At 63.7% G+C, this 22,848-nt stretch overlaps 2 protein-coding genes across 19 annotated transcripts in view; both read left to right on the top strand.

The window, feature by feature from the left end:
* Nucleotides 1–11,177, top strand: part of ANK1 (ankyrin 1) — a 74,217-nt gene extending 63,040 nt beyond the window's left edge. For 9 of the 18 annotated variants that reach the window (XM_065584778.1, XM_065584777.1, XM_065584773.1 and 6 more), the window contains 6 exons: nt 2,623–3,178; nt 3,884–4,166; nt 6,009–6,092; nt 6,358–6,510; nt 6,791–6,913; nt 8,935–11,177. In XM_065584778.1, coding sequence (XP_065440850.1) covers nt 2,623–3,178; nt 3,884–4,166; nt 6,009–6,092; nt 6,358–6,510; nt 6,791–6,889 — 1,175 coding nt within the window. In that variant the 3' untranslated portion in view covers nt 6,890–6,913; nt 8,935–11,177. The other 9 variants (XM_065584783.1, XM_065584782.1, XM_065584776.1 and 6 more) reach the window with 8 other exon arrangements.
* Nucleotides 11,178–11,332: 155 nt separating this feature from the next.
* Nucleotides 11,333–18,060, top strand: NKX6-3 (NK6 homeobox 3). The gene is made up of 3 exons (XM_005286553.4): nt 11,333–13,749; nt 15,588–15,757; nt 16,024–18,060. The coding sequence occupies exons 1-3, from the start codon at nt 13,380–13,382 to the stop codon at nt 16,243–16,245; spliced, it is 762 nt and encodes a 253-aa protein (XP_005286610.2). The 5' UTR covers nt 11,333–13,379; the 3' UTR covers nt 16,246–18,060.
* Nucleotides 18,061–22,848: the final 4,788 nt, after the last annotated feature.

Here is a 22,848-nt window from a genome sequence, read left to right as displayed (position 1 = left end):
CTCCTGTTGATCACATCCTGTCACCTTTCTCCTCTGACCTCCTCCTGACCTCTTGTTCTCTCGTCCTCCACTGCCTGTCTCCACTGTCTCCACCTCAGCTGAGCCCTGGGAGAGCCGCTGTCCTGCTCCAGCGAGTGCATGGCACCAAGGCACTGCCCCCACCTCGTGGCTGTGTGTGTCCGTGTGGCCCTCCATGTGCTTCCCCCAGCAATGCCCCAGGGCCGGCTCCACATGGAACCCCCAGCCCCCCCGCTCTGAGTGGGAGCTGGGCGAGCAAAGCCATCTGCCTGGTGAAGAACCCAGGTGCTGCTGTGCTGTTCCAGGCCTGGCCCTAACTCACTCTGTGCCCAGCCCAGCGGGTGATGGCCCGTGCCCAGCACTGAGCCCATGGCTCAGAAGGGTTAGTAGCCAAACGCCCCTCAGAGGGAGTCGTGCCCCCTGCAAGGAAGTGTTGCTGGGCGCCCTGGAACAGCTGTGGTGCAACCGGCTGCCTCAGTTAGCAGCAAGCTGCCAGCACAGCAGAGCCCTGGGCGGCACCGACTCTGGGCCCAGCCAGCAGAGCCCCCAGGCTGTGTGGGCAGCAGAATCGCAGGGGCCGTGCAGGCTGAGGAGGCAGGTGACACATTCTCCGGGTGCTGATGTTGTGGGAGAGGAGGGTGGCGTGGCTCAGGGGAGCTATGAGACGGGAGTGGGGCAGCCCCAGTGCCAGAGCCATTGCAGCCTGGCCAGTCTGTGGGGAGCGACCCAGGCCTGTTCCCTGGTTTGGGCGAGAGGTGATGGCTCTGGAGGTCTGGTCAGGGTGTGCCCAGCATTGGGCACGTCTTGGCTAGTGCTGGTGAGTGCCCTGCTGCAGGGTAAGGACAGCTCTGTGCTGCAGACACGAGTTCAGATCAGAGCCAGTGACTGGGTGCCTGGCACCTGGGCAGAGCAGGGCATGAACAGGCGGAGGCAGCGTGATGTGCAGGGCTGCCCCGTGCACTCAGCCACAAGGTGCAAGGACTGGCCACACTAGCAGCCCCAGAGTGACCGGGGCGGGGTCCTTCGTGCCGGAGCCCCAGGGCTGTGTGGAGCCGGCTTGGTTACAGGGCAAAGCGCCAGCGCAGCCTCAGTGCCAGGGCACAGCTCCCTGCGGAAATGCCTGTGACGTGCTCTCCGTGGGCATGCAAATGGCAGCAGAGGTGCAGAGGTGCCACCACAATGCCCCCTCCCTGCCCACCACAGGTGCTACTGGGATGCCCCTACCCTGCCCCCAAGTGTCCCCAGGACATGCGACGCCCTGTGGCTATCACTGATGGTTGCCTCAGGGCTGTTGGGTAGGAGAGATGTCCAGAGCCCTCCAGGGCCTGCAGGGTCTCTGGGCATGGCCCATCCGTGCCCCACCACTGCCCAGCCGCATCTCCAATTTAATGCCTACCTGGGGCTCAGCGGGTGGCTCAGGAATTGAGCAGCTGCTGCCGGGGCGTTGGGTCCCTGTGCACGCAGCCTCCCCCATGCACAGCTGCTGCGCCTGTAGGGCAGGAGGGGCCTGGCTGGCTAGCTCTGCCTGCAGCCCACAAACCAGCCAGCCCTGATCAGAGGGGCTTCCGAAGCTCCCACCGTCTTGCCTCTGCCCCATTCTGTTTGGGAGCTGCAGTCCAGGGGGATCCTATACCGTCTCTCACAGAGCCAGGCCAGAGTTCAGCCCGGAGGCTTAGCTATGTGGAGGCACAAGACTGGCAAGGGGGCACTGCGGGTCGGAAGTGAGAGATCTCAGCAGGGATGGGGAGGGAGCCCAGGCAGGTCTAGCAGGGAGCTGGGGGACACCAGCAGAGCTGTGGGGCAGGGGAGCCCGGGACAGGGTTAGCAGGGGGCACCGGCAGAGCTGTGGGGCAGGGGAGCCCGGGGCAGGGTTAGCAGGGGGCACCGGCAGAGCTGTGGGGCAGGGGAGCCCAGGACAGGGTTAGCAGGGGGCACTGGCAGAGTTGTGAGACAGGGGAGCCCGGGGCAGGGTTAGCAGGGGGCACCGGCAGAGCTGTGGGGCAGCGGAGCCTGGGGCAGGGTTGGCAGGGGAGTCCGGGGCAGGGTTAGCAGGGGGCACCAGCAGAGCTGTGGGGCAGGGGAGCCTGAGGCAGGGTTAGCTGGGGGCACCGGTGGAGCTGTAGGGCAGGGAAGCCTGGGGTGGTTATAGCAGGGGGTTGGGGGGCACCAGCAGATCGGGGGGGGGGGGCGGCTGGCACAGCACCACACCGTGCACTCAGGCTCCAGAGAAGTAAAACACGAGCAGGTGTGCCCGCCCCTTTCAGGAACCCAGCTGGAGGCAGCTCACCCTGCCAAGGGGGTCCTGTTGTCTAACTCACTGGGACCAGCCCAGGGCCAGGTGCTGCCCGAGGCACCTGCCTGCCTCCCTGACACATCCCAAAGTGCCCTCAGGCTGCCTGTGTTCCTGTCTCAGACCTTCCCACTGGGGCATGGGCAGAGCCGCTAGGGGAGCAGTGAAGGGCGCTGGGGCGGTGGCTGCTCTGGGGCGCTCCTCTGCCCTGGACTGTGACACAGGGAGCGCAGCACTGCCCCAGGGGCTGAGGGCAGCTCTCCGTGTCTGCGGAGAACAGCTGCTGGAGCTGTCGCCTCTGTCTGCCCCTGCAGGTTACCCTTCGCTGCAGGATGAGCTCCTCTCCCCTGCCTCCCTGCAGTACACACTGCCGTCCCCGCTGCGTGCAGACCAGTACTGGAACGAGGTGGCCATCCTGGACGCCATCCCTATGGCCCCCACTGAGCAGGACGCCCTGCTGGAGCTGTCCGACATGCAGGTGTGGTCCTCAGGGCTCACCCCCTCACTGGTAACTGCCGAAGACTCCTCCCTGGAGTGCAGCAAGGCCGAGGACTCGGACGCTGTGAGTGAAGGACGCTTCCCGGGGCAGCTGCTGGATGACGTGCACGGCCCGGACCACCTGGGCTCACTGGATCTGGCTGAGGACGACACAGTGGATTCAGATGCCATGAATGGCCTTATCGACCTGCTGGAGCAGGAGGAAGGTCAGAGGTCAGAGGTGAAACTGCCAGCGTGTGAGCGCCAGGCCGGGCTGGCGGGGGAGCAGGGCTCAGAGGATGAAGTCTCTTTTGTTTCAGGCCAGCAGAGGGTACAGGCCAGGATCCTGGAGTCGCCAACTGTGAGCCGAGTCGTGGAGAGGAGCAAGGGCAGGTAATGCTCCCTGGCCAGGCTGCCTGGAGCTGGGCTGGGCAGCCCGAAGGACCCCTGGGGTGCCCATGCCATGGGGCAGGGCCCTGGGGGGAGATGGGCAGTGCAGCTGCTGCGCCGTAGGCCCCCGTCTGAGCATGCTCCCCCAGAGAGCCGGGCGCGCACTGGGCCAGGGGAAGGACTGGATCAGCCAGGGAGCTGCCCTTGGCTTTGGGAATCCTTCACAACCACCTGGGGTGCCAGCCCAGCTCCAGGGGATGGTCGTGGTGCTCTCATTGGCAGGGAGCTGAGCTCCCGACGAAGGTGCTCTGCCAGGGCGGAGGGCTGCCTGGCAGTCCCTGCCGCTTCTTGCCATAGTGCTTGGGGCAGGGCGTGCCTGACCCTGTGTAGCATGGAGGGCCTGGCTGACCTGTAGGCCAGCTCCCGCCCCTTCCTCACCTGCTCCTTGTGCCATCAGACAGGGCGCGGCTGCCCGTGGGTGTCTCTGGAGGGCGTCTGTTGCTCCGTGGGTGGGGTGGGAAGTAGGATGTAGGGCTAGTTCGAGATCCACGTTACAAACAGGGGCTCCGAGTGCAAAGGCCGGTCAGGAGGGCCAACAGCCTGTGCGGGGCAGGAGAGCGAGGCTGGGCCCACACGGGGGGCACTGTGCCGGAGGGTAGAAACTGACGGTGTCTCTCTCTCTGTCCTTGTTCCTCTCTCTGCTGCCAGGCTGAGGGACTGGAATGCAGAAGGCTCCTTTGTCTCCTGCCTGCAGGACCTGCCTGAGGGCTCCTGGCAGGAGGGGGTCCCCAGAAGCCCACGTCTGCTGCCCAGAGCAGCCCCTGGTGCAGCCCCCCAGGAGAGGGGCCAGGAGCAGGTTCTGGGGCCCCCGGCCGAGCGTCTGCAAATCGATCCCCCCGAGGAGAGCGACTGGCAGCCCCAGCACACGAGGAGCCAGGACTACAGCAAGTGGCTGGAGGAGGCGGATAGCAGCTTCTTCAGGCAAACAAGGGTACGAGGATGGCAGCGAGAGCCAGCCCCCGGGGGCTGGGCATTGCAATAGAGCCCACTGGCTGGAGCCCCTTGCTGTGTATGAGGCCCACGGTGCCCTCACCAGGGGCCAGAGTGCAAACAGGAGTGAACGCCAGGCTGCCCTGTCTGGGGAACCTGCACTTCTTGAGCAGAGGCACTAGAGCCTGGTGATCTGCCCAGCAGCTGGGGTCCCTCAGCAGGATAACCCATGCTTTGGACAGAGTGCTGGGCGAGTGCGTCCTGCTGCCCTGCCCCCAGCTCCGGGCACTGCCCCCTGCCAGCCTCCCTGCCCTGGCTCCTGCGGGGGAAGGGGCCCAGAATAGCCTGGCTTGCGCTAGACCCAGGGGTTTGATTTCACATATGAGCCTCTGCCTCTGTTCTTCATTTATAACCCAGACAGCCACCCTGCATGCTTCCTAATTGGGTAGCTCCCGGGGCGCCTGCCCTCTCCGGGTCAGCCAGCACCAGGCATGGAGAGTCCAGAAATAGAGCTGGCCCGGATGGCCTGGGGCAGGGCTAGGGTTTTGGGAATCCTGCCATGGCCAGGCAGAGCTGGGCAGTGCCGGGGCAGGGCTAGTACAGAATGGCACGTGAGCAGGGTGGGCATGGCGTAGCAGGCCCTGGGGTGCTGCGGGGTGCCCTGGACCCACTCCTCCCAGAGCACTACCCAGGAGCCCCAGGGTGGGGGACGTGGGAGGAAGAGCCCTGCAGTGAATGCAGCGATGCTGCGGGCTGGCTGGCTTGCAGCCCCTTGGCTGGAGTCACTGAGCGGCTGCATGACTTCTCCGCACTCCTTACAAGTCTGCTGGGGGGTGAGAAGTCCCGGCCCCAGTCCCCCGCAGGCGCCTAGGCTCATATCACCCATGCTGCCCTCCTGCCCCATCTTCAGCCAGCCCGCAGAGGCGCTGGGAGGTGGTGGCTCCCCCTCTGCCTGCGGGGGAGGGGCCATGGCTGTCAGTCTGAGGCCAGATGACTTTGACAGAGCTCTGAGTGCAGAGGACAAACCCACCTGCCTGCCCAGCAAGTGGTGCAGCCGGCTGGTATGCAGCGGCTACAATTACAGCAGCCTGCCCCAGGCTGTGCGCAGAGCAGGGGGCAGCCGAGCCAGAGGCAGGGTGCACACGCCCCACCGCAGAGCAACGCCAGGGCTGAGATCTAGGCTCTGGGCTCAGCAAGTGGCCATGCGCTTGTGGCTGTAGCAGATGCACCATGTTGGCCTTCCTGACCCAGCTGCTGATCACCCTGGTGCTGCTGGGCTTCTTCCTGGTCAGCTGCCAGAATGTCCTACACATTGTCAAGGGCTCTGTGCGCTTCCTGCTCAAGCATGTCCACCAGGAGCTGGACAAGGAGCTGGGCGAGAGCGATGGGCTGACGGACGACGAGGAGTCCATCTCCACCAGGGTGGTCCGTCGGCGTGTCATCGTGAAGGTAACACGGGCGGGCAGTGGGAGCCCCGAGGCAGCGGGCACTGCCCTGCCTGTGGGGCTGTTGCTGGCCCCAGGGGAGCCATGCAGAGCCAGCCTGGCTCAGCACCTCCTCTTCCAGCTCAGGGCACTGAGCCTGGCTTGTTCCTGCGTGCACAGAGTGTAGCACTAGCGTGCCCTGGCGCTGGTCCTGCTCCTGCGCTTCCCAGTGAGGGGGCTGGTGGGGTGTGTGCAGGGGGTTAGCAGTCGGCGGGGAAGTCGGATTTGGTGTCACTTATGCAGGGGCTGGGGGCTTTTGCACTTGGTGCCCCGCAGTGAACACAAGGGCTGCCTGTGGGGTGTTGGCTCCTTGCCCTCCCCCTCACTGCCTCGCTCTGTTCTCCCCTCTGACGCTGCAGGGCAATCAGGTTCAGGATATTCCGGGGGAGCAGGTGACCGAGGAGCAATTCACTGACGAGCAAGGCAACATTGTCACCAAGAAGGTGAGTACGGGCCAGACCCAGAGCCCCCCAGTCTCTGCCCAGCATCTGCCCTGCTCTCCCTGCTCCCAGGGATGGATATTCTTCCCTGGAAAAACCCCTCCCCCCAGCCCTGTCTCAGGGGAGCAGCGTGCCCCAGCGTGGGGTGCCGATGGCAGGGCAGGGCCGAGCGGGAGTAGGACCGGCAAGGTGCTGTGGCCGCGTCCCTGGGGGTGTCTGGGGCCTAGCCTGGCCTGTGGCAGGCAGCTCTAATGCCTGCTCTCTGCAGATCATCCGGAAGGTGGTGCGGCGGATCAGCGCGGGCGACGAGGAGAAGGAGGTGATTCTTGAGGGCTCTCTGCAGGAGCCCCAGGAGCTGGAAGCTGAGGCAGATCACTTTATGAAATATGCCATCCTGCATCAGGACAGTCTGGGCACCAAGGTACAGAGCCGGCTCCTCTCCCGGCCCTTCGCTAGCTCTGGGCAGCACAGCCATGCGCCCGGCCATGCAGGGCTCCCTGAGGGCTCTGGCTGTATCCTCCCTGGCCTCCTCTCCTTCCCTGTGCCCTTCTGCTGTACCTCTGGGGCTGCAAGGGACCACGCTTCCCACCTTGCTGCAGCCTTCTCCTTGCCAGCTTGCTCTCCCATCCTCCTCCTTGTCCTCTCTCTGTCTGTCTGTCTGTGTGACGCCTCCTGCTTCCTCTCTCTGCTGCTCTCCCCAGGAGGAGGCGCGAGGGCACGTCCCAGAATCGGAGCTGATCGGGGGCAGGATGGGGGCTTACATAGTGAAACGAGCCAGCCTGAAAAGGGGAAAGCAGTGACCCCCCCCCAGGGCCTCTTCTGAGGTAATGCCACCTTTGTTCTGACTACAGATCCACTCTCTGTGCCATGTGCCCTGCATGGAGCCCACCCAGCCACTGTGTGCTCCCCTGGCCCAGAGGGGCAGGAGACACAGCTGCTCCATTAGGGCATGCTGGAGAACAAGCCCAGAGCTGGCTGCCTCTTCCCCTCTGCTGCCAAGCCTGCGAGCCCCATGCTGCTCCTGGGGAAGGGGGCTGGCTTCTCTGCACACTGCACGCCGTCTGTCTGTCTGGCTCACATGGCATTCCAGGGGAGGGGTGTGTCAGGGTGTCACCTTGGTTACGACAGCCAAGGGCATTGTTACCCCAGGTTACAGTGTACCGTGGGGACCGCAGTGGTGTCACCACGGTTACGACAGCCAAGGGCATTGTTACCCTGGGTTACAGTGTACCGTGGTGGCCACGATGGTGTTACCATAGTGACAGCATTCCAGGGGATTGTAACCAGTAACTACAGCCTGCAGTACTGTGGAGATTGCCCTTGGCACAGTCCTTCCCTGCCAGCTCTCGGGCTGAGCTTTGCCCTGGGCCCCACTCCCCATTGCTCTGCGTGCTCACCTTGCCGCTTGCAGAGGCCCCGGTGCTGCTGCTATAAATAGCCCCAAATGCTGCCCCGGTGACAAGTTGCTGACATCCCAGCCTGTCAGGCAGCCCCTGCGCTGTCAGCTGTGATCCGGAGCTTGTCCTGGAGCCTGGGTCTGGGGTTAGGTTTCCTGGAATGAGGTGCCATGTGCCCGGGAGCATGGGGCTGACACACGGCAGCTCCTCCTCATGTCAAACACCTTCCCGGCGGCTGGGTGCCGCAGGGAGCTGCGCATTGCCCTGGGGGAGGCCAGCCCCTGCTCATAGCACCCATAACTCACAGCCGCTTCCGCCTGCCACACGAGCCGCTTGCACCCGCAGCACCCATTGGGCGTTGATGTCTGGCAGTGCTGTAACATGCCATGCAGGGCCTTCTCAGGGGTGTCATGAGGGGCTCTGGGCACCAGAGGGCAGCAGGGAACCTACAGCTTGCAGGCGGCTGCAGGTAGGGCTGGGGGCTGTGAGCAGTGGTGGGAGGAGGGTGCAAGCAGTGGCCCATGGCTGGGGGGCCATGTGCCCAGAGTGGAGTGTAGGGAGCAGGCAGCGGTGAGGGAATAGGAAGGTCACTGTGCCCATGGCAGGTATGTGTGCAGTAGTGAGGGGGCGGGGGGCTGCATGCCCGTGGCAGGGTCTCCGGTGCATTGTTCCTGGGGGGTGAATGGGCAGAGGGGGCAGTGGGGGCTGATCTGCAGCAGGACCCCTTCCCAGCTGCCTCTATCCTGCTAGAGCACAGCCAGGCACCGACTGAGCCGGGGGATGGGTGCCTGCCCCACAAGGACAGGCGCTCCCTCGGGTCTCTGTCGTTTGTGCCTGTGCTGCCGAACACAGGTATCCCCCAGCTCATTTCTCTGCAATGCTCCTGGTAGGGAGTCCTGGGGCTGGCTGTCCCCCGGGGCAGGGCCTCCCTGCTCCCTCAGCCGTGCTCTGCCCAGCCAGCTGTGCTGCCTGCACTGCATTCACCACCACACCCTGCCCAGGGACCACCTCCCCTCCCAGACACCACAGGGCAGTAAACCCCAGTCTGTGCATTCTGCCTCACGCCTCTGCATCCCCCACACAGCCGCCTTGGCTGAGCACATGCAGACTGCCATTGCCGGGGCCTGTTCCCTTTGAGCCGGTAGCTGACTCCTACTGTTCACAGCTGGGGCTCCAGGCCCTGAGCAATGAACAGGCGGGGGCTGGTTTCAGCCGGCATCTCGCCCTTTGCTGGGTGCTGCAGCGTTGGGTGCCAGAGGGTCTCACATCCAGCCAACTGCCCCCTCCCTTTGTCCCTGCCCCCAGCACCAGCCAGTCCCTCTGAGCTGCTGTGGCCATGCCTGTAAGTGGAGCATCGGGTCATGCCTCCAGCTCTAGCCTACTGCGCTGCGGGGGGCCCCCAGCCGGGCGCTGTTTGTAACCCGAGCTCTGTTTTTTCTGTCCTTCAGGATCTCACCTCCACCCCGAACCACTGAACTGCAGCCACGTGCGGCCAGCCCCGCGAGGAGAGGCGAGGCGAGAGCGGACAGGCGATGGGAGCAAGGCTGGCTGTACATGTTGATCTAGGCTAATGGCATGACTTCTGTAAGAGACTTACTTCCCGTCCTATTCGCATGACTGACTGACTGCCAACGCATGAGCCACAGTTCTTCCTACGGACGGGGACCCCAGGAGCCAGCAGCACCCGGGGCAGGATTTCCCTGGCAGCGACAGGACTCTGCTGTGCACACCCTGACTCCGGACAGAGCCTGCGGCTATGAAGGGCTGCCCAGGGCGGGGGCATCAGCTCCCACCTATCCCTCATGTTGTCTCTTGGCTGGGTTTTGCTGCTTCATCCCCTTCCAAGGAGTGTGTCGGGAGGGGGGATGTCAGAGCCTAAAGGGGCTGCGGGGGGAGGGCCGAACCGCAGCTCTCGAGGGGGTGCCCCTGGCAAGAGCAGGGGCAGGGGATTGGCTCGTGGCTGCCCTGCCCCTGTCTCTCCAGGAGCTTCCCCTAGTGTGAGTGTGCAGCTCCCAGCAGCACTGAGTTCCTCGCTTGTGTTGAAAGTGTAAACTGTACAGTACTCAGCCTTGTGTATATGAACAAATCAATACTATGCAACGCCCGAGGGCACGCAGCGGTGTGCAGAGCACTGCCCGCTCAGTGCCCGCATACCTCGCCGGCTGTAGGACAGGGATGGCCCCTCAGCCCCCATCAGGGAGGAGCTCTGGCCAGTGCAGCTGGGAAGCTGGAGGTGTCAGAGGGCAACAGAGCCAAACCTCCCAGTGTCAGCCTGGCGCTTTTACTCCCCTTGGCCTTGTTCATTTCCTGACACCCACCCGGGGCCGGGCAGGGGGCCGGGGCACCTGTGCCAGCCCCTGCCCACTTTGGTTACAGATGGGGCAGAGCTGAGGGCCTCCCACCAGGCCCTGGTGCCCCAGCACGGAACGGGCAGGTGGCGAGCACTGGCACAGCCCAGCACCTGCCTCAGCCCATGCTTGGCTCTACCCAGCACAATGGCTGTTCAGGAGAGATGCAAGGAAACAGCAGTGGGGTTTGCACCCCTGTCCTCTGCACCATTCGTGAGGCCCTCCAGGGTCCCACGGCCTCTCTGAAAGGCTAAAATCAGCACAGCCCCCGTGTCCCCTGACCCTTCCAGGACCAACCCCCAGTGCCCAGGGCAAAGGAGGCCCATCAGAGCAGCTCTCCCAGGCTCTTGCACTGCGTCAGCACCACAAACCCTACTGCTGTAGTCCAGCCGGAGCAGACAGGGTCACCCTGCGACCTGGAGTCTCAGCCCCGGGCGCTTTAACTGGGGCCAGCAGAGCTCTGTCCCAGGCTGGCCCCTTGACTCAGCTGTTCCTGCCAACAGCTCTGTCCTGGCAGGAGGCTGGGGGTGGGGTGGGGGGGCAGCTACCTGGGCTATTTAAAGGCGCTCAGTAGATGGAACCTGTTGTGACGTGTGACCCCAGGCGGGCTGGTAGCAGGAAGGGGGTGCTGGCTGCCATGTCCCTCACCTCCCCTAAGGGTGCAGGAAGGAGCCAGGCAGAAACAATTGGACTTGCGCTTTCCCCAGGAAGTCGCCATGGCCCCATCTCAAAGGGGCTGACGTGTTTCCCGGTGGCAACACCCAGGCCGAGCCCACCACTGGAGCCGGGCTGCAGCCGCCATGCCCAGCAGGCCTTGGCTGGTGGGCATGTCTAGTAGAAAAGCCCTCTGCTCCCCTGCAGGCTGTGGAAGTGGGGTAGCTGCAGAGACGCGACTAGGCCAGCCCTCTCCTCAGAGAGCAACAAACCACGTAGGGTACAGACCGTCCATCCATAACCCTCCGCTCTGTAACATAATGTCCCTAGAATGGCTGACTCTGATAGCATCTCCGTAGAGTCTAGTGCGGGCCCCCTGCTTTGGCCTCTATACTCCGTAGGGAATGCTCCACTGCACTCGGCCGGCCCCGCGGGAGCCGCTGCTTCGCGCTCTGATTGCTAGTAGGAGCTGGTAGGGGCGGGGGCGCGCTCGACATGACGCCTAGAGAATGCTGCAGGCTGTGCACTAGACGCTTTTTAGAAGTTTTAAAATAATTTTATTTCCTTTTTTTACTGTTATGACAATGAGCCTTTTGGCTCTCCCTGCCCCCATCTTAGCCTCTGATGTATAGACCATTCTCCCTGGACACCAGCTACCAGATTACAACTTAATAAAGAAACCAACACGAGCTGGGCCTTGTCTCTGCTTCTCTGCAGGGGGGCAGGGGTGTCCTGGGCAGACAGCAGCTCCCTCCCTGGGTTCCCCATTGCCTGGCCAAATGGAAGGAGGGGGTAACAAGGCTGCAAATCTGGTGATCAAGTCCATGTCCTGCCGTACATGCACACCACTGCCTTCCCCACTCACCAGGGTAGGTGGGAGGGAGAGCTGCAAAGAGAAAGGTGCCCAGGGCAGCAAAAGATTCAGGTCTGCTGCCCCAGCACAGGGCGGTCCCCTTGAAGGTGGGCCCCAGCAGTGGCATCCTCTGGGGATGTGCCGAGGCCTGGAGGATCGATATCCTGGTGGGACACAGGGTAGAAATACCCACCCGGACAGCACCAGCCCTGTGCGGGGAATGACGTCACCACCCCTGCGTCTCCTGCTTCAGCTGCTGCCTTGTGGGAGGGCCACCCGGAGGCACAGCCAGGTGCACTGGCTGCTTTCACTGTGGCTGCAATGGCATCTTTCCTGTGACCTTTGCCTCCCACCCCCGTCCCGTCAGAACAGTGGGGACTGGCCCATGGCTCTGGCCATGTGGGCATCTGTGCACAGAGCCCCGTGCGCACACACAGCAGGCGTCTGGCTGGATTGAACAGCACCATCTCGAAGGAGGGAGCTGGGCACTAGCTTCCTGGTTGGTGCCATTTGTTAATCATGTTTTCCTGCCTGGGCAGGGGAAGGGTGTATTTGCATGTGTGCACGCATGACTGTGCATGCAGAGATAGATGTATGGCGGGGTGGGGGGGCGTGTGCAGGACAGGTGTATGGCTGGGGACGCGTGCAGGGACAGGTGTGGTGTGGGGCGCGTGCAAGGACAGATGTGATGTGGGGTGGGGGGGCACGTGCAGGGACAGGTGTGGCGGGCGCGTGAAGGGACAGGTGTGGCGGGGGCTGGCAGGCTGGGGCGGGAGGACACAGCTTGTACAAGTAGGTATGAGTAATACTAGAAAATGGAGCCCCCAGGCTGGGGCAAGCGCCCCCCCCCCAGTCATGGAGCTGACACACCACAGGAGCCAGCTGTGGTGCCTGCAGAGCCGTGCGCTGCAGCCCAAGGGATGAGGCCTTGGCTGCTCGCACCGCCCCACGGATGCTGTCCAGCAGCACAGGCGGCTGCGTGGGCCCTTGGGTCAGACAGGGAGTGACATGGCCTCTGCCCTGGAACCCCGCAGGGCCCAGGTGCCAACCACAAGCCAGCAGGCATTGGGAGCTGCACCCCAGACACATGCGTGCCCCCCCCGTACACACAATACCGCCCATACACACCTGCACAACACACAATAGCTCCCTCCCCGCACACACGCTCTATCACATGCAGCCCCACCATGTACACACCAGCCATGAACAAATACTGGTGCACACAGGTATGGAACCCCCCGGCTGAGGCTGGGGCGCTGCACACACAGGCAGCCCCATGCGCTGTGCACACAGACAGACATGCACAATCGCCTACACCCAGCTGCACACACGGCCGCACACCCTCTGGTCCAGACAGGCTGATGCTCACTGACCCCGTGGTCCCTGCACACACCTGCATGGTCCGGTCCGGTCCTGCCCAGCCTGGGCTCTGGGCCTCGTCCCTCACTGTGGCCAGTGGGCGGCCAGGCGCAGCCCCAGGAGCTCTGAGCCCAGCAGCAAGCGGCTGATTATTTTTTTATAGCTAATCTTTCAAATTGCAATTTGTCTGGGACGAGCCAATCCAGGGCCTGCCCTGTCACCCAGCCAATGGGAGCTTAGCCCCAGCAGCTCAGCCAATCGGGCCCCAGTATTCTAATAGCCCACACCTTTATCAGAGAAATGTTGCTTCTCCTGAAGTTAAACTTCTGTGGCAGGGACCTGGGTGCAGGTGCTCTGGGGTCAGCCTGGCCAGCCGGCCCCGGCATCTCATGGGCTTGGGCCTCAGCCTTGGACAGCACCTGGCAAGGTGCTCCCAGACCAGCCTGCCCCCCAGGAGCCCGCCTGGGTCACGTGGCTACCGTGGTGCCTGCTGCCTGGGCAGTGCCAGCAGCTGACGCCCAGGCCGGGCTGTAGGGAAACAGCAGGATTGTGGCCAGCTGGCACGGCCCCCCACTGAGCCAGGCTGCCTGGGATGGCTTTGCTAGCACGTGGTACGCAGCTGGGGCGCTAGGGGCCGGCTTGGTGCATTCGCTGGCCTCTGCCAGGGCGAAGCAGCGCCATGGACTCCAACCTGCAGGGGACTTTCCTGCTCAACAGCCCCTCACTGGCCCCCTTCCCGGAGGCGAAGGCCCCCATGTGCCAGTATGCGGTGCAGAACTCCTTCTACAAGCTCAGCCCGCCAGGACTCAGCGCCCAGCTGGCAGCTGGCACGCCGCACGGCATCACCGATATCCTGAGCCGGCCAAACAGCAGCCTGCTCTCAGCCTACCCCCACGCAGGCGGCTTCAACGGCCTGGGCTCCCAGCCCGTCTACTACGGATCCCAGGTGGGGCCCTTCGCCAAGGCAGGGAGTGACTACCCATCCCGGGGCAGGGACTGCTGGGCAGACCCCGGTCAGGACTGGCGAGGAGGCCGACCATGCGGCAGCAGTAAGTACCTGGCGTGGCACCGCAGCTGAGGGGGCGGCGCGGGGCTGGCAGGAGCCACACGCTGATGGGGCCCCACAGGCTTGGCAGCATGAGGCCAGATGCAGAGGTTTAGCTCAGCGGGCCCCACCAGCCCATGCCCGTACCAACTGCCCCAGCCCAGCCCGCCTGCTCCCCACAGCCCCGGACTCTGCTCCCACCCTGGGGCAGGTGCCAGGCGCTTGGGGCAGGGCCATCCCCCACGGGACCGTGCTGCTGGGGTGGTCAGAGACAGCTCACCAGGGCCTAGCCCTGCCCCCTCTACTCTGCCCAGCCATAACCCACTCTGAGGCAGGGCTGGGAGAGCCCCGGAGCTGTGCTCAGAGGCTGGTGAATGCCCGTGCTGAGCACCATGGTGGGTGCCCGAGGAGGATGGCAGGTGACAGCACAACGGCTTGCCTGGGCCACTGCTGCTGGGACCTGAGTCACTGTTACGCACCAGCTGGGGGGAGGCAGGGAGAGGTTAGAGCCGGACTAGGGCAGGGCAGAAATCAGTGTCCTTCCTCCCGCAGGGACAGAGCTGAGCCCCCCAAGGAGAGGGGCTGAGCCTCAGAACCCTGAGCTGGGAGCAGAGCCCCCCTCCCCCTGCCCCCGCTGGGCGCCTGCACGGGCGGGAACGCTGCTCTCTTTGCCACCAGCGCGAGCTCCAGGACGTGCTGCATTCAGCCCACGGGCAGGGAAAGGAGCCGGCTCAGGGACCACCTGGCTCAGGGGAGAGGGTGGGACAGCAGGACTGGGGCAGAGCCTACCCCCCCCACCGCCCAAGGAATGAGTTGGATGAGCACTGGGGAGAGGGGATTGATTGATTGATCCCCACCCCTGTGGGGGCCCTTAGGGGCTCAGCACCCAACATGGACCCGGCATGTGGGTGCCCCGGAAAGCCTGGCCCTGCAGCCATAAGCCCCTGTCCCAGAACACCAGGGCGGCCAGCATGCGGGGAGCCCAGGCCCTGAAGGACGGGCTGCCCTGGGGCACTTCCCCATTGCTCACACTAGCACAAGCCCTTGGACCATGAGTGGCTGCTTTAAGCCGGCCAGAGCAGCTGGCCCTGACTTGGGAGCAGCCAGGATGGGCGCCTACAGGTGAATAGCCCGCTGGCCGCATGCCCCTGGCTGGCTGGGCGAGGCAGCGTGTGCGCCCCACTCACTGCCGGGCACTGGGGTGCCCTGTGGCACAAGGGCCGCTGGGCCTCTCAAGGGCATTCGGTGTCACTCGTGGGGGTGGGGCTTGGACCCTGTTTCCTGATGGAGGCATGGGGCGGGCCATCCCATGTGGCAGTGATGACAGCATCCGAAACAGGCCCAGCAGTAACGCCCTGTATTGGGCATGCCATTCTGACCCCGCTCAGGGGACAGAATGGCGTGCCCAATACAGGCTGTTACTGTCACCCTGGGGGCTGGGGGGACAGGGAGCAGCCCGCTGGGGGGGGGTGTTACTGTCACCCCGGGGGTGGGTGTGTCCTGCTCTGGAGGGGTGTTACTGTCGCTCTGGGGGGGTTACCAGCTCCCTGGGGAAGGCTGCAGGGCATATTCCCCTCTGGGGGGTTACTGTTACCCGGGGGGGAATGAGGCATGTCCTGCTTGGGGGGGGGGGGGGTACCGTCACCCCAGGGAAAGGGGGGGCCGTGGGCCACAACCCACTCCGGGGGGGCTAGCGTTAGCCTCGGGAGTGGGGGCTGCAGGCACAGCTTCCCTGGGCTCCTCGCGTCCTGCCCAGCCACGCCCTCTGGGGCAGTAGGTGCCTGGCTGGCCAGCTCACGAGGCACCAGCCCCCCGCACTGACCGGTCCCCTCCCTCCGCCAGCCCCGGCTCACCTGGCCGACAGCATCCACAAGAAGAAGCACACGCGCCCCACCTTCACCGGCCACCAGATCTTTGCGCTGGAGAAAACCTTTGAGCAGACCAAGTACCTGGCAGGGCCTGAGCGGGCGCGTCTGGCCTATTCCCTCGGCATGACCGAGTCGCAGGTGAAGGTGAGTGAGGGCCCAGGGCCAGCGCTGGGACTCAGGGGCCGGGCGGCCCAGGGCTGTCTTGTTAAAGGGGCCAATGGAGACTGACCCGAGCCCCCTCAGGGCCAGGCTGGATCCTTAGGCAAACTGGCCTGTGTGGGGCGCTGGTTCGCTGGGCACTGAGGGGCCTGGCTAGGGCAGCTGGGGCTGGTCACCCCCCAACAGCAGAGAGCTGGGATGGGGGCCCATCAGCTCAGTACAGCCCTAACGCGCTCCCCATCCCGGGCCAGGTGTGGTTCCAGAACCGACGAACCAAGTGGCGGAAGAAGAGCACGCTGGAGCCCTCGTCCTCCTCGCAGCGGGCGGTGGGCGAGCGGGCCGCCTCTGAGACCGATGACGACGAGTACAACAAGCCCCTGGACCCCGACTCGGACGACGAGAAGATCCGTCTGCTGCTGAGGAAGCACCGGGCTGCCTTCTCGGTGCTCAGCCTGGGAACCCACAGCGGCTGAGCCCCCAGCCCCCTGCAGCGCCTGGCACTGGCCCCGTGCCCGAGACGCCTGTGCACCAGTCTGCACGCCGGCTGCTCGGAGCCAGAGACACGCAGAGCAGCGCCCGAGCTGGCAGGGGCTGCTCTGAGCAAGAGGGGTCGAGCCGTGAGGTACAGGGTCCTGGAGCCTGCCTCCTCCCCGGCTGAGTCGTGAGGGGACAGGAGCAGCCCTGACCCCACAGGAGCTGCCAGCGCAGCCTTGGGCCATAGAGCCAGGCTGCAAATGGGAAAGGGGGGGGCTCTGCCTCTGTCCCTGCCCCACGCTGGGAGGGGGCTGCCCCCAACCTGGGCAGGAGGGAGCCGGGCTCCAGCATGTCCCGGGTTGTTGGTGTTACAGACCTTGCCGGGCCATGAGCAGTGATGAAATAAAGGTGCCAGCCCCCTCTGCATCTGAGCAGTTATTTGACTATGGCGCGTCCGTGGGTGCAGCTGGCTGGGGCAGTAGCGGAGTGTCGACGGCTGGGCTGCCTGGTGGGGGAGGGGTTAAGCTGTAACCCATTGAACCCCCCACTGAGCAAAGGGTCCCTGCGGGGGCTGCACCGAGAGGCGGCTGGCCTGGGCCTCGGCTCAGAACGCATCCGGGGGGCGGCGCTGGGGACACTCAATGGGGAGCAGCCAAAAAGACGCTGGCACGCAGTCCTGACAGAACTGCTGTGGGGAAGGGTGCAGTCCTGGAGCCGCCAGCACTAGATTCTTGCGGGTACATTATTTATTAATTAATTAATTTGAAGTTTGACCTGGGGCGTTGCCCCATCTTTCCTCATTAGCCCAGCCCTGCTCTCTGCCCCATGGACTCAGCAGGCCCTGCGTGCCGTCACCCTGCTCCCGCCTGAGTCAGTGCCGGTCACTGGGCCAGGCGAACCCGACCCACGCGGCTCCATGCAGGGCGGGTACTGCGGCAGGTGGGGTTTGAGGCCGGGCCAGCGGCGGTTCCAGTGGCACTGTTCATGCACAGGCACTAACACTGTGGGTGCTGCTGCCCTGAGCCACAGAGACCCAGCCCAGCAGTAAGGGGTGATGGCCATGGGATGCTGGGGAGCCACCCAGACAGGCCAGGAGCACCATGACCAGTCCCAGGTGAGAGGTTAGGCCAACAGCCACAACAACACTGTTGTACACCAGCCTCTCCCAGCCGGGGTGCTGTGGGGAGCAGGGTCAGCTCCCTGGAGGGGGTGGGGAGCTCTGGGTTTCTTTGCAGCAGGTAGCTCTCGGGTGCTCAGCATACCCTGAGCTACTGCATGAGGCACCAGTTCAAAAGTCGCTCGTTAGGCCTCTTGTTGGAACATATTAGCAGCAAATAAATACCATTTATCTTGGGGCGGTGAGTGAAAGCCCATTCACCTGTCGCAGCCACACGATTGATGCTGTGTCAATAGCAAAGGAGTGTTTACTGCCACTCCAGCCTGCGCACGGCCTCCGTCCACCCTGTGCACAGGTCACAAGCGGGCGTGCGCAGAGCAGCGTGTGTGAGCATGTGCGCGCTCGCCAATGCTAGGCCCCAGACCAGCTTGCCCAGCCCCTCTTGGGCTGCCTGCAGGGTGTGTATGGGCTGCCCCCAGGGGGCTGGGCTGGCCTGCGCTCAGAGCTGGAGCCAGGCTTGCTCTGCGGTGCACTGGGGGGTGGGGGTGGGCTACACACCATATGTTCAGTTGAAGTACTGGCACAGTCCCTGCACCAGGGGATGTGTGCACACTTGTGCAAGCATGCAACATTCCTGTGTAAAAATGGGTCTCCTGCTCCTACTGCACCAACCATGGGCTGGCCAGAATCTGACCCTGCATCCGCGGGCCTGGGTGCAGGGCGGGGGGGGGTGTAATTTGGGGTGGGTGGGAGGGGGGAGGCTGTTGTTGTACAAGCCAGCCCCAGTGCAGCTCTTTTCCCATGGGTTTGGGCTTTCCTCTCAGTTCCAGGCATCGCAAACTGGTGCAGGGGGTTGCAATGCCACTCAGATTTGGCCTGGCTGCCCCCTGTCATGCACAATAGCATGGGTGGGGAGCTGGCCACAGCCCCACAGGACAGGAACTCTCGCTGCAGGGTGAGGGCGGGGCAGGCTACCGTTCCACCGCCCGGGAGGCATTAAGGTGGCGATGCCAGGGCAGAAGGTGCTGCGGCAGGTGCCAGGAGGGCGAGGGAGTAGTGGAGGAGGAGGCTGGCCTGACTTTACGCCTCCCCACAAACAATTTGGTCCCTGGGTGAACTGCAAAAAAGACAGACTGCAGTTGGTGGGTCACCTTGGTACACGGTTTGGGCCTCGCAGTGTTGGCCATGCCAGGACAGGGGGCCCTGGCCAGGTGCATGCGATGGGCCTGGGCACCCCCAATTTTGAGCCATGTGTGCGTCACTGTGCGCTAGCAAATAACCAGTCCCGATAAGCTCGCCCACTTTCCAACAGTGCGAGCCAATAACGGCGGCCAGCTGGGAGCAAACATGCTGCAGCGTCCCGGGGAGGAAATCGATCGGAGATAAGGTGTTGTGGGCCCATCATATAGCGATTAGTATGGGAGGGGTGGGGGGGGGACACCTTTAGCCAGGCAGCAGAACCCAGCTGCCATGACCCACTCGGGGCTGGACCCCAGCGCACCCCCAGCAGCCCCCGCCAGTCCTCACGGCCCTGCACCCACTGCCAATGCAATGCAGCCCCAGAGTTACAGCACAGCCTGTCTGCTGGTGCCACGGCACGGTCCCCTGCCCAGCCCCCCCCCCAGTGCCACTGCCCAGCCCCCCCATGCCACGGCCCCCTGCCCAGCACCCCCGCCACGGTATGCCCCCCCAGTGCCACTGCCCAGGCCTCCCCATACCATGCCCTCCCCCCCCCCCCCCCCCGCTCAGCCCCCAAACCCAACGCCACAGCATGGACACCCGCCCCTCCCCCGCACAGTCCGGCCACCCCAATGCCACGGCACGGCCCCCAGCTTCACCGTGCAGCCTGGCCCCTGAACATCAAACCTGACTCTACAGTAATCTCCAACACAGCCCCAGGCCCTACAATGAACCCCCCACCTCACCCCCAGCACAGCCTCGCTCCTGGCAGCACCTCCCGGGTGAACGACGGGCTACAGCAAAATCTCTGCCCTGGAGCTACGGGGGATCCCGTCAGGGTTGGGGGCAGCCCCAGGGAACTCCATGAGGGGAGGGGGCTCAGGTGACAGGCTGAGGCCTGCGGCATGGAGACTAACATGGCCCCATGAGCCTAGCCTGTCCGTATGTGTGCCAAGACCTGGTCCCCAGGGCGCTGGCTGCCCAGCCCTGGTGCCAGCGCTGCTCCCAGGCCAGGGAGGACTCCGGCCCCGCCAGGCTCCGCTGCTGGCTCCAGGCACATCGGCGCCGGTGGTCAGCCCTGTGCTGAGCCTAACAGGCTGCACGGCCCCATCTGGAGCATGCATGAGCCTGGCCAGGTGAGTTGTGACCATCCGTTGGGACAGAGCAACGTAACTGTCCTGAGCCCCCTCCCCGGGAGCCGATGCCCCTTCCTGTAGTACCGGGCTCCCGCCGGCTCTGGCCCTGGCATCCCTCCCGTTCGCCTTCAGTCTCCACTCGGGCCCTGTGGCGCCTGCATTCACATACCTCCCTGCTGCTAGCCTCTCCCTTGGTGCCACTCCTCCTTGAACTGCCCCGGCTCCCTCATTCTCTCATGTGAGGGGCTGAGCCCAAAGCCAGGCACCCGGCAGAGAGGGACTCTCCCTGCCCTGCAGGCCCCTCGGCTGGCCCCACTCTGAGCACAGCCCCCACCCCCTCAGTGGGGTCCCCTGGTTGTCTGGGGCCAGCACCCCCCTGCCCTCTCCCATGTAACGAAGAGGTGCCAGGGGCAGCAACCCTGCCCGCCTTGTGCCAACCCCCACTTCTCCTGGGAAGCAGGTGGGGCTGAAGGAATGCCAGCAACAGAAGCAGCCCCAAAGAAACCCAGGGAAGGCCTCACACCAGCGTGCCAAGAGCATCGTGCCCCGGTCCTGTACAGAAACTCAGGTAAGCTGGTGGTTGGAGAAGCCAGGCCCCAGGAATATGGGGCTCCCCCTGCAAACTCCTCTGGTCAGTGGGTTCTTGGGGGTCTCGGCAGCCCTGAGCCCCAGAGGCAGCCGCTTGGCCAGGAGCCTGGGCTCTGCTCTGCGAGGAAGCTGGCGGGATATTTTTTTGACATTTTCTAAGCTGCCCGGTGTGGCTGACAATTTTTAATGTACTAACTGCCTGGTCCAGTGAGCTGATTAATTGGTGCTGGGGAGATCAATACAAAACAGAAAATTAAAACAATTTTAAAGTGATTAAGTAGTTTAACACCTGTCTGCTGCCACGTCAGCACCGGGAGACAAATAAAGCAGGTGGCAAAGGGCCTCCTCCAGCCAGGGAGAGTGACAAATAGCAGCTGTAGCCAGCCTGCCCCGGCTCGGCTCCTCTGCCTCAGCCCTTCCAGAGAGGCCGGCTCTGCCCCACGGACCACTGTGCTGCCAAGGAGGGCTAGCTCACTCCCTTCGCCCCCCTTCCAGGCCCCCCCATCACCCTGAGGCCTAGCCATGCTCATGTCTCCAAGCCAGGCGACACAATGGGGCCAGAAGCCTCCCCCCCCAGATCTAGATGTGCAGCCATTGACTGGACACTGCATAATGGTGCTGCTCTACCTGCCCTGGGTTACACCTGGGCAACAGGATGGCAGCCCCTCCCCCGGCCATGGGGCTCAGACAATGTCCATGGCTAGACAGGCCATGAGCCTACCCTGAAAAAACTAGTCACCCCTTCCATTCCCTCGGCCCCCGCCTCCTACGCCATCCACTGGTCACCTGCAGGGAGCTCAGACTGCTGGGATGGGTGTGGGGGTACCCTGCTGGTACCTCACTGCTGGAGAGAAGCTCACAGAATCTGAGCTGGGCACTGTGCTGGGGGAGCTCACAGCAGGCTGTCAGTCCCTGAGTTTGCAGGTTCCTCCTTTACCTCCCGATCCAAGGCCGCAGGAGTGGTCTGTGCTCAGGCCTGCAGGGCCGTGGGACGCGGACGCTGACCAAGTTAGGCGTTCACAGAAACACAGGCTGGCAGCTGCTCCGAGCAGAGAACCCTGACGCAGACAAAGTTTCCCTGGCCCCCAGCTCCCTGGCCGGCTGGGCTGGTTGTGTTAAAAGGCGATTGTTTGCGGGTGGTGAGCGCGGGCAGGCAGGCTGGCCTGGCAGGCAGATGGATGGTGTCTCCACTTCAATTCCACATCCCTTTTCTCCCAGACAAACCCCGTCGGATTTTCATAAATCAAAGCGCCACACTGTTTAATAAAAATTTATTGACTTACAAGTGATTATTTATCAAAAGGCCATTAATAGCGGCTCCCGGAATGATGTGTTACAGGGTGGTGCAGGGAGACTAATAGGAAATCAATGCCGGCAGCAGGGCAGAATGTAGATGAGGGGCCAAGTGCCCCCCGTCCCCATCTCCCCACTGCTGCACCAGCCAGAGCCAGCAGCAGCTGCCTTGTGGGCCGCCCAGAGCGCCCCCTGTTTATTTATCGTTTACAAATGAAATGATCGATACTTTTAATCTAGAGCTAAATTTATTAACTTTCCCATCGGAGAGAGACATATTGACTGGGGCCACGGGAAGGGGGAGCGCGCCAAGATGGATGGTAACTTGGCCAGCACGCACCTTGTCTGCCAGAGCCTGCCCAGGCAGCAGGCGGGAGCAGCCATCCTGGCTGGCGGGGAAGACATGGTGCAAGGCTCTGCAGCATGGAGTCACTTGCAGCACCTAAGAGCTGAGGCCAGGAGCAGGGACCCCCCAGACACCACCATGGCAGCCTGTCTGCTCTCCTTACCCTAGGGGGAACAGGACCAGGGCCCTGTAATGGTGAGAATGAATGGATCCCTGTGATTAGGCACTCCTGGGGACAAGGTGTCACGGACTCACAGATCGTGCTCACTCTTGGCCATGTGCGGGCCGTAGGGGGTGCCCCTTTCAGTGCGACAGCCCTTCTTGGGGGTCCACTCTCTCTCGGGGTCAGGCCCCTCCACCTCCTGGAGCCGCACCTCTCTGAGCCTTAGCACATCTGTCTCTGCCGTGCGCCCCCTCAGGGAGTCCACTCGCTCTGGATCCCCGGGGCCTCCACCCCCGAAGGGGTTGATGCAACCCTGTTCTCTAGACCGGAGTGACTCTCAGCCAGCATAAAACAGGAGGATTTATTGAGAGTTGAACACAGCACAGGAAACTCTCAGGGCCTCAGGCCTGGCCTTCCTCAGCCCAGCACATCCCAGTCTCTCTGTAACCAGGTGGGCTCTGCCTGCTCCCCCTCTCCAGCCCAAAGCCCCCCTGCTTCCCAGCTGGGCATCTGAGATCCCCGGCCCCATGCCCCGCCTCTGTCCATTGTCTTCTCTCCAGGTAAACAGGGTCGTAAACCGGGGCCTCCTCTCCTCGGTTCTGTCCTCGGGCTGGAACCAGCTGGGTAGGTCATTGGCTCCTCACTCTGCAGGCCATTGTCCTCCCACTGGCCAGAACCGACTGCGATTCCTGAGCTGGGTCTCCGGGTCCAGTCGGGTCTGGTCGCTGGGGTATCCATCCTCCAGGCCATTGGCTGGGGTCCCACATTCCCTCTCTGGTC

The sequence above is a fragment of the Chrysemys picta genome, chromosome 2, assembly GCF_011386835.1.
Source record: "Chrysemys picta bellii isolate R12L10 chromosome 2, ASM1138683v2, whole genome shotgun sequence".
Lineage (NCBI taxonomy): Eukaryota > Metazoa > Chordata > Testudines > Emydidae > Chrysemys > Chrysemys picta.
Note: the sequence above shows the minus strand (reverse complement) of the source record. Positions and strands in the feature narration are given on the sequence as shown.